The 9,971-nt window shown below is 38.6% G+C and overlaps 1 protein-coding gene across 2 annotated transcripts; it reads right to left on the reverse strand.

The window, feature by feature from the left end:
* Positions 1-2,703: 2,703 nt before the first annotated feature.
* LOC306904417 (cytochrome P450 2J2-like) lies at positions 2,704-7,251 on the reverse strand. 2 transcript variants are annotated; one of them, XM_079474293.1, is made up of 9 exons: positions 6,869-7,240; positions 6,354-6,516; positions 6,100-6,249; positions 5,785-5,945; positions 5,468-5,644; positions 5,095-5,236; positions 4,828-5,015; positions 4,511-4,652; positions 2,704-2,960 (listed from the first exon to the last, which is right to left on the reverse strand). In XM_079474293.1, the coding sequence occupies exons 1-8, from the start codon at positions 7,079-7,081 to the stop codon at positions 4,554-4,556; spliced, it is 1,293 nt and encodes a 430-aa protein (XP_079330419.1). In that variant the 5' UTR covers positions 7,082-7,240; the 3' UTR covers positions 2,704-2,960; positions 4,511-4,553. The 2 variants fall into 2 exon arrangements, with proteins under 2 accessions (XP_079330419.1, XP_079330420.1); XM_079474294.1 differs by lacking the exon at positions 6,354-6,516 and having other exon boundaries at positions 6,869-7,251.
* Between the last annotated feature and the right edge of the window lie 2,720 nt (positions 7,252-9,971).

The following is a 9,971-nucleotide window of genomic DNA, read 5'->3' on the forward strand; positions in this document are numbered from 1 at the left end:
ATTTCAGTACAATCATACAGTATATTTCAGTTTACATAATGCTCATTATAATCACAAAGTGTTTTAACAAATGCAGGTATGAACAATTACTTGCTGTGTTTTGAGTATTGTACTCTAGATTTTTTCGATTGTTTCAAAATATAATTTATTTTCCTCTTTACAAAAAATAAGTAAATAAAAAAATGAACTATATACATCCAGGGAAAGAACATGTGTTTTAGTTAAACTCAATCCTTAAAAACCTCAGATGGTTTATTATATTCTCAAATGACAACCCAATTCCTCCATTTTTCCTGAAAAACATCTTTAAGTTAACAAAAAAGGTAATATTTTCCATCGTATAAACCTCTATGGTCACATCTATCCAGTCATCTAATGTTGGTCTCTCTTGTTTTAACCATTTGCGTGTGATTGCCTTCTTACTGGCTGCTAAAAGGATGCTCATCAGATATTTATTATCTACTGCAATCATTTCTGGGCATATACAACCAAAATAGAGTTGCATTCTAGAGGTATATCTCTTCTAAAAATGTTTAAGAGCATCCTGTAATTCTTTCCAATATTCATGAATATGTAGACCAGTGGTCTCCAACATGGTGCCTGTGGGCACCTGGTAGCTCGCATAAACTCTGTAAGGTGCCCGCTAAACACAGGGCTCACCAATAATGCTCAAGACAGTTGACAAATTTGTGACTACACCGATCAGCCAAGTGCTATATCGTCATGAAAGTTAATTATTAGCAAGTGTTATAAGCTTTAATATATATTGAAGTGCAAAAATATCTGAAAGGAAACTAGGGATGAGCGAGTACAGCATTATCTGTATCTGTATCTGTATCTGTTAACCATATGAATTATCTGTATCCGTATCTGTACTCGGACTGGGCGGGGCCTAACCTGGAAGTGGGCGGGGTTTAACCCGGAAGTGGTCGGGTTGTCTTGAAAGGGGCGGGGCTTTAACCAGTATGTTATTTTTAATCATGCAATTGCTAGCAGACGTTAATAAAAATTAGATGACCAGCGGAGGGAGGGAGAGAGAGAGTGTGTGTAGCTAATTAATTTGAAATATTATAGTTTTATACGTGAAGTCAAAAAACTGGTTAGAGTCAGCAGACGGTTAAAAAAATAAAAAAAAATCTCAGACAGGCAGAGACGCAACGCTAGTCGCGTTCTACCAAGCACCACGTCTGAACAAACCCCACGTTTACCAGAACTCTACTGGTTAATAAGTACTGCAGAAAAAAACGAAATAAAAAACAAACCTGAAGCTGAAGAAACCCTAAACGTTAACGGAAAAGACCCGCAAACCTGAGTGACTGAGGGAGAGACAGAGAGAGAAAGAGAGCTGTTCTGTGTGTGAGTGAGTGAGCAAATCTGTATGTGTAAGGGAGGGGTGCTGTGACTAGCCTATCACAGAACGCAGACACAGTCAGCTACCCAATGAGGATTTTTATTCTATCCGAGCACAGATATTGACTCGTATTACTCGTATAATACTTGTACTCGGCAAATATGCTTTATCCGTACCGGATACTCGTTTCAGCCGAGTATCCGGCTCAACTCTAAAGGAAACTGAATTTGGTTCTGTGAGTGTAAAAATGAAGCATCACATGTTTAAGGTTTGAAAGTATGTTATAAGTAGCCCTGTAGAGTATTTTAGATATTTTGGTAGCCCTCGCTTTCAAAAAGGTTGGAGACCCCTGATGTAGAAATTCCCAAAATATATGATAGTGGTTTGCTTCATTGCATCCACAGTTTTGCCAACATTTGGAAGTGTTATTACTGTATTTGGCAGTTTGTATTGGTGTTATAAAATATCTAATAATGTTTTTCCAACAGTACTCCTTCCAATTTAGTAACCTAGTTGATTTCCACTGAAATTTTCATACAGTTGACCACTCTTCATCAGAAAAAATAATTCCACTTTCTGTCATCCATTCTCTTTGATATAACTTGTAGAATGTTTCTTCATATTTATTAAACTCTTGTATATCTGAGAAACTTCTTATATCTAATACATGTGAATGCTTTTTTTAAGCAAGTCAATCAGTGGATTAAGGTTATCTTTGAATTTCCTTTTTATTTTTTTATCATAATAACCTCGAACCTGAAGGTATCTGTAAAAATCTTGATTTTCTTGTGAGATCTTTTAAAACTTGAAAGCTTAAGATTTCTTCCATCCTACTGGACATAATTGATGTAAAAAGTCTATAATCGACATTTAATATTGATAAAGGTCTAGAAGATCCACATTCTAACTTATCTTTGCCTTCTTTTGGAATAATAAATATAACTGCATCCTTCCAAGAGGAAGCTATTGCATTCTTTAAAACCCAATTAAACTGACCAGAATAGGTATTAATTCCTTTTGCAATGCTCTATACCACTCTCCAGTAAATCCATCCGCTTTTAGGACATATCTTAATTTAGCAATGTGACTAGGAAGAATTTCAGTAAAGATATCAGGAATTAAAATTGTTACTAGTCAAAATTACTTAAAAATATACCCCACAAGTTCAACAATTGTCACATAGTACCACTTTCAGCAAAGAAGCCCAACATGCATTTTAACAAATTGTGTAGTATCTTTCACATAAAAATATACTTTTAGATATAATTTTTTTTTGTTAGGTATTTTTAGGTAGGCCTAATTATTCAAATTGTTAGCTGTGGATGCATGAATATTGATTTAGAAGGCACAAAGAAAAGTACTTAAAGTAAAATTTATTTTGAATGTAACAGTCGTATACATGCTGTACTGCAGTAACATACAGCGTTGTTTCATTAACGGGGAGTAAAGCTTATTCTGAATGGCTTTGGGGAAAGGGTCATTCCAAATTTAAAGTCCAGGTTTATCTGTGTTCCAACTGGAGGAGAGAGATTAAAAGACTGAAGAAGAGATGTGAAGAAGAGAAACAGCTCCATACGGGCAAGCGTTTCTCCTGGACAAGACCGTTTTCCTGGGAGGAAAAATAAACACTAAAGTTCATATTGCACATATAGTTGGTGGCAAATGTGAAAATAAACAAACTCTCACAATAAACCTTAGTATTATTTCACAATTTAAAAAGGATCGTTCACCGCATAATATCGATTCTATCATCGTTTTCACCCCATCATGACATTTCAAACCTAATCTTACTCCTTCAGAACCCAATAGAAGATATTTCGAAAACTTTTGGTAAAAGAAAACAATAGGTTATTGTTCGTAACCCCGGTTCTCTGAAGCATAGAGAGGAGGAATCCACCTATGGGAAGGCCATCCGTACCTGACCTCTGCAGAAGCGTCCAACTGCACCAAGTCTGGCTTTGACAGACAGGAGTGTGTTCCCTATGCCAGATTATGTCACCCAATGCATAAAGGCACCTGCACACGCTACCATTCCTCAGTGAGCATATTCGGTTCTCGTGCAACAAGCGGGGTAAACTTGATCGACCTCTCCACTCGATGTTTCAGAGAACCGGTGTTACAAACAGTAACCTATTGTTCTCTTTCGACAACTTGTGTTCAAGATACACCTACGGGAGATACGGGCAGCTCCCCGGATGACCTATACACTCACAGCGAGGCTCTGAAAGCCAGAGGACTGTCACCTGAAAAGGCGATGGATGACAAGTCACTATAACAACCCACGTGGGCAGTGAGATATCCCAGTAAATGTATGGATGACATGTGGCAACATGCATACATAAACAAACCTGACAACGCACACAGATATGAACTTATGGTGTCAGGTGGGGAAAAATTTATAACATGCTAGCGACATGTACAGTATACGCTCGGCCCTGATTAAAGGAGGGATAGAGTAAGCCTTGTAACATCTAGCCGGAAAACTCCCCCAACCAGAGTCCAAGAGAAACAAAGCCTCTGGTAGAGGGATCTCTAAGGCCCCCTTGGGGCTAAAATTTATATGCAATGGATGTAGCTTCCACAAGCCTACGGGAGAGATCTGTTGTTTGGAAAGGGGGGTTCGCCGTGTGGTGGAACCCAGGAAAAAAGAGCGAATAGCTCTTTTTAAAAGCATTAGTCCTGTCAATGTAAACCCGCAGGCCATATAATAACGGGAGTAAAATCCCTGATTGCGTGATGCGGAGGTGCCACCGGTACCGCCCCCTTCTTGAGAAGGGCTAATATTTCTTATTTCAGAATGTGTTTAAGAAGAGAGAACCCTGCTGAAACGAGGTTTTTTTTGACAACTGAAAACTGTTTTTATAGTGATGTCTATAGTGCGAATCACCCAGTCAGGAGCTGTCATAGACTGCCAGGCTGTTATATAATACTGATGGATTGCATACAATGGCACCATCTAGTGGAACACTATGTGAGGGGTTGTGAGACCAACAGTTTTCTTTAACCAACATTGTTCAAAATATCTTCTTTTGAGTTGGAGAAGAAAGACAGGTGAAATTTCATGAAGGTGAGTAAATGATGACAGAATGTTTTTATTTTGGGGTGAACTATCGCTTTAACATGCTTATCTAGAAATGCTTATAAAAATAAGAAATTCACCTGCTGAAAACGGAATAAAGGCATCAGGTTTTTCAAAGCTGCCTTAAGTGCTTAGAAAATTTTGTGGGTCAAATAAATATGGTGACTTCCACATCGTCTCATCAGACAGTACGGATGTCAGGTTAGGAATGATCTGTGTACCCTTTAAATACAAAAGCACATTAACATCAGACACTCGAAGATACAACATTACAAAAGACAGACACCATCATAAAGATAATTTATTCTACATATTTAAATTGAAAAAGATTGCTGTAATGAGGATACGATCTGGTTATTGTAAACATGAAGCCCATATGGTGCAGGTAAAATCTCACCTTTGGAATAAAATATCCTCCTAATAATGTATTCTCAGTGGTCATTCTTGGCACACTGAGGGGCACAACATTACCCATTCTCTGGACCTCGTAGATGACAGCATTAGTGTACGGCATGTTAGCTCTGTCATCTATGTTGGGTCGGCGGGATTGTCCAATTACCGTGTCTATTTCTATCTGAACCTTTTCTGAATGTGTAAACAAAAATGTACCCATTAAAAGACACACTGTACAACCACTGTTGCCACCATCTCATTGGCAGAATACCTTGGATTTCTGGGTATTTCATCATGTACACAAAGGCCCACAGAAGAGTGGTAGATGTGGTCTCGGTCCCTGCCACAAACAAATCAAGAACGGAGTAATGCAGACCCTCTTCATGAAATCCTGCTTCCTGGTCATCTTTTCTCTATAAACAACACATTTACATTCAAGCATTTGGCAGACGTTTTTATCCAAAGCGACTTACATTGCATTTAACTATAGATATGTGCAATCCCTGGCATCGAACCCATGCCCTTGGCATTGCTAACGTCATGCTCTAACCACTGAGACACAGGAAAGCACACAGCACACAGAGACAAAATAACCAATTATTATAATAAAAAAGCTTTTTTGGTTAGAGGATACACAAAATTACCTTTTGGATTTCATTAAGATAGCAGTCAATAAAATCTCTGGGTGATGAAGGGTCCCAGTCTTCATAATGTTTGCCAACCTCTTCCTTAATAAAAGCACGGACTTGTTCGAAGCAGGAGAAAAGTTCCTTGTGAGGTCCTGGAAGAAGATCCATAACACGTGGAAAAGCCCCATAAAGCTAAATGAAGAATAGACAAGCTTCAGAATGGACACGTCCACAGGCATTTTCACAATAGTATTTCATTTTGTGACATTTTAGTGCCGTGTTTATCACATTATCGTCAGATTTATTATCATCAACAATGGGCCTGTCAGTACCTGTATCCACACTGATCCTTGTAGTTTGAGGGTTTTAGACAACAGACTGAGCATGTTTAGAAACCTCTGGTCAGTGTACTCGAACCTCCTTCCAAACACCATGGAGCAGATGATGTTGGAGACAGCATTGTTGATAAAATAACAGGCATCAAATGGCACCCCTTAGAGAATAGATTTGATACAAATAATCAGTATTGTCTTGCAATAACATGATCGGAGTTGACATAAGTTTTTGTGTCTTTAAACAAATAAATAATTCGCGTTTCTGACTTCAACAAACTTAAAAGTAACCAAAACATTCTGTCTACACTGTACCATTGGTATCCATGATGGCCTTGTGCAGAAATTCATACTCTTCCATGATGCTAGATTCCAGGCTTTTCTTTCCCACACCAAAGTATTTAAGAGTACTGAGAGTGAAACGCCTCTGTTGTTTCCAGCTGTTGCCGTTGTTGAAGGTTACACCTGTTGTCAGACATTACAGTGTCACACGGCAATTCAATTATCAGAAAAAAGCTGGGAAATGATTTAAGTCATCTATTGTGGATTTCCCCAAGATTGCTTTATACCTTGGCAGTTCATTATCCTTTTAAGCACATCATTACTCGGACGGCCTGTGAAAATGTTTGCCTGGTCGATAAGAGCTTCCTTCACCATGCTGTATTTATTCACAATAACAGTGTTCAGGGTTCCAAAACGCATGCTGAAAATGTTGCCATAGTTTTCAGACAACTGTAGAGAATACGAGAGTTGATTGTGTTGTCATGAACCTGACATACCTACTGTCATATTTTCATAGTCCATGCCCACTGTATAATATTTTCCTAATATTGTATATCCTGCACTTGCTAATTGCACTTCTGGTTAGACCTAAACTACATTTTGTTACACTGTACTTGTATATGTGTAATGACAATAAAGTTGAATCTAATCTAACCTAATCATTAGAATTAAAGGGATGAAAATATATGAAAGAAATACATTTAAATGTATTCTTTGCCTAAATTAAAAACAATGCTAAACATTTTTGTCTACAGAAAATTTTGTCAAACTACAGATGCTGCACATGTACATTGTAAATTACCTTCGTCAGGTGAATATGAGGTTGTGTGGCATCCAGATGAAAGATGTTCCCGATGAAAGGTAGAGGTGTGGGCCCAGGGGGGTAGTTTCTGGGTTTTCTGTTTCTCAGATGGTCTGCGATCATGAGCATGAGGAAGAAACACAGCAACAGAGTACCAGTGCATGACCAAAGCTCCGAGGCAATAGGCAGGAGGTTTTTCAGTACCATTTTCATGCGTTTATATCCGCAGCAAAACACGAAGACGCAAAATCTCAACACTGTTCACAGTGTTTCCTGGTTAGCTTTCGTTCTTTGCTCTGTCCCAAATGGCACATTCCAGTCCTGTGTTTTTGTTTACTTCCGGTCCCGTGTACCTTCTCTGAGGAGAAGGGTAATCCTGCACAATCGGTAGGTGCAGTTATAGGACCCCGGTTAAAGGAACCTAGTTTTTTTGTGACAGCGCCACCTGCCGAACTGGATGATCACCAGAAACAATAATTTAAGATGGATGACATGGATAATGTGATTACCGATATTCAATTAACTTGTATTATATTACGTTTAAACGAAGCAAAGTTTACGTGGCCAAAGTGAGAGCTAACTATCAATTAATAACTAATTCCCATGATTTTAGAATTCGTGTTCTAGTTGTATTAATTACTTCGACGTTTTTAACGTAAAGAAAATGAGCATGAGAGCATGTTGATGTTAAATATGTAAGATTTACCTGTACCTTACTGTCTTAGTGTTAAAACTTGGTTAATCATTGTTTTACCTTATTGGTCAAGTATAAAACACCTTTCATAATTCAACTGCCTGGTTGCACTACAAGTAGCCTGTCGTTTTGGCGTTGGTTTTGCAATCATGAATGAGACATTTGGCAGTTTTAAGATTCTGTAACAATTTGGCCAAATCTGCAGGCCTGTGACCACCACACGGTTATCACATGTTAGTTTCTGTGATGTTCTGCATTACCAATATGAATTTTATGGATTTGGTTAGGATCATTGTAGGACAGACGATGAGAAAAATGCAATAGGGATATTTGAATTGAGATGATCTCAAAATATTCTATATATAATAGGCTCTCTCTTTTTCAAGATGCATAGAACAATCCAAAAAGGGAGATCCTTGCCAGCATTAAGGAGATGCAACACGTGTATTTCAGTGAAGGGGAAGAATTTAATAGACATATTAACAAACAATTGAGGAAAGAAGGGAGACGATTGAATTGGTGGGTATTGCTCTTATATTTACACATTTGAAGTAGAAGTAAGTAACATGAATATTCTATTTGACTTTATCTCTCTACAACTTCAACATTTCATAAGTGTTAAATGTTTCTCTCTCTCTCACGCTCACTCTCTCTCAAGATTCAAAAAAGCTTTATTGGCATGATAAAAAAGTGTTTTACATTGCCAAAGCAGGAAGATTAAATATAAACATTCTGTAAAAAATAAAATAAGAGTATCCTATATAAGAAACAATATGTACATATCAATACAGACATAAAAGTGCAAAGTATTGACAAAAGTTCTCAGTGAAAGTGACAGGATCTTGTCATAAGTGTCAGTTTGTGTGTGTTGTGTCAGTGTTGTGTTGTGTCTGTGTTGTGTCAGTGTTGTGTCTGTGTTGTGTGTGTTGTGTCTGTGTTGTGTCTGTGTTGTGTGTGTTGTGTCTGTGTTGTGTGTGTTGTGTCAGTGTTGTGTGTGTTGTGTCTGTGTTGTGCTGGTTGTTGCTCTTCTGTCGTGACAGGACTTGACGTATCTCGCCGCCAGGTTTGAGCTGATGGGCTTTTCTCCCAGTATGTATGAGATCTTGTCCTGTTGTTGAAACTGGTTGAAGTCTTTGTGGAAGTTTGTGAACTGGGGGAAGAATGTTTCTCTGATGTCCGTATAGTTTGGACACGAGGTTAAGAAGTGCAGCTCTATCTCTCTCTCAGAGTTGAAGCCTACTACAGCGATGCGGACTTTTCGCTTCAGTCCTGCATGTTCAAAAATTTGAAGAAGAGTCAAAGAGACAGTTTTTCCCAATAAGTTTAAGTAAAATTTATTATCAGATGTAAAAGCTTCTTTCCAGCTGGGGTTGCCTCTCAACATATATATGAGCGAACAACTGAAAAACACACTTCCAGGTTACAGATATTTATAATATATGTGACGTCGATTCTCTCTTCAGGCTCCTCCCCTTCCTTGGGCGGGCGTTCAATCCTCTGGAACCAATCACCTCGTGACACGATAATCTGACTCCATTCTCCCCAAACTGTTGGTTCTCTGTAACACATAATATGAAAACAGCCTGGCCCTCCAGCCGAAAAATGTGATTTACGACAGGAACATCCTTTCGCACACACACACACACACACACACACACGCCTTCTTGACATGACCATGACAGGTTCTGTGAGATGTGAATCCCAAGATACCGTAAACTGTCCACTCTCTCCACTGGAGTCGCGTTGATTGTGATTGGTTGGTAGTTCCTCCTCTCCGGCTTTGTACTGAAGTCCACTATCATCTCCGTTGTCTTGCTAATCTTCAGGAGGAGATTGTGATCTCCCAAAGATCGGCCGACTCAGAGGAGGTCTGTCATGTGGAACAACTCTTTGCAGCAGTCCTTTATTCAGAGTCAAGCATATTATGGCAGCCAGCTGTTACAGAACTGTAGATAAAAATGTGATCGTTTAATTAAAGATCCAATGACACCATACAAAAACATAGTGTAACTTAACAGTAAGTAAAGGAGGTACCAGACAAAGGTACAGGGAACACAAGAGTGAATATATACAGTTCTGATGATGGGTTCTGATGACTGGCAGGTGAGGGTGATCTGCGACGAGGGATGGGTGAAGGACGATGGTAGTTGATGCCCAGGCGGAAACACACCAGCAACAAGCTGTCTCCTGCAAAGATTAATGAACAAGTGATGATGTAGTTTTACTACTGTACATCTGATGGATCAGCAGAAAATAATCTGTATAATTATCATCTATTATTACGCAGCACTCCGGAATACTCTATTCTGACTGGTCGATTTGCCATCCAGTGGTCTGAAATTCCTCAATATAAAATGGATAGTTGTGGTTCTTTTTATGAATTGATCAATGGCTGGTTTATTCTCAAAT

The sequence above is a fragment of the Barbatula barbatula genome (assembly GCF_947034865.1).
Source record: "Barbatula barbatula genome assembly, chromosome: 15".
Classification (NCBI taxonomy): domain Eukaryota; kingdom Metazoa; phylum Chordata; class Actinopteri; order Cypriniformes; family Nemacheilidae; genus Barbatula; species Barbatula barbatula.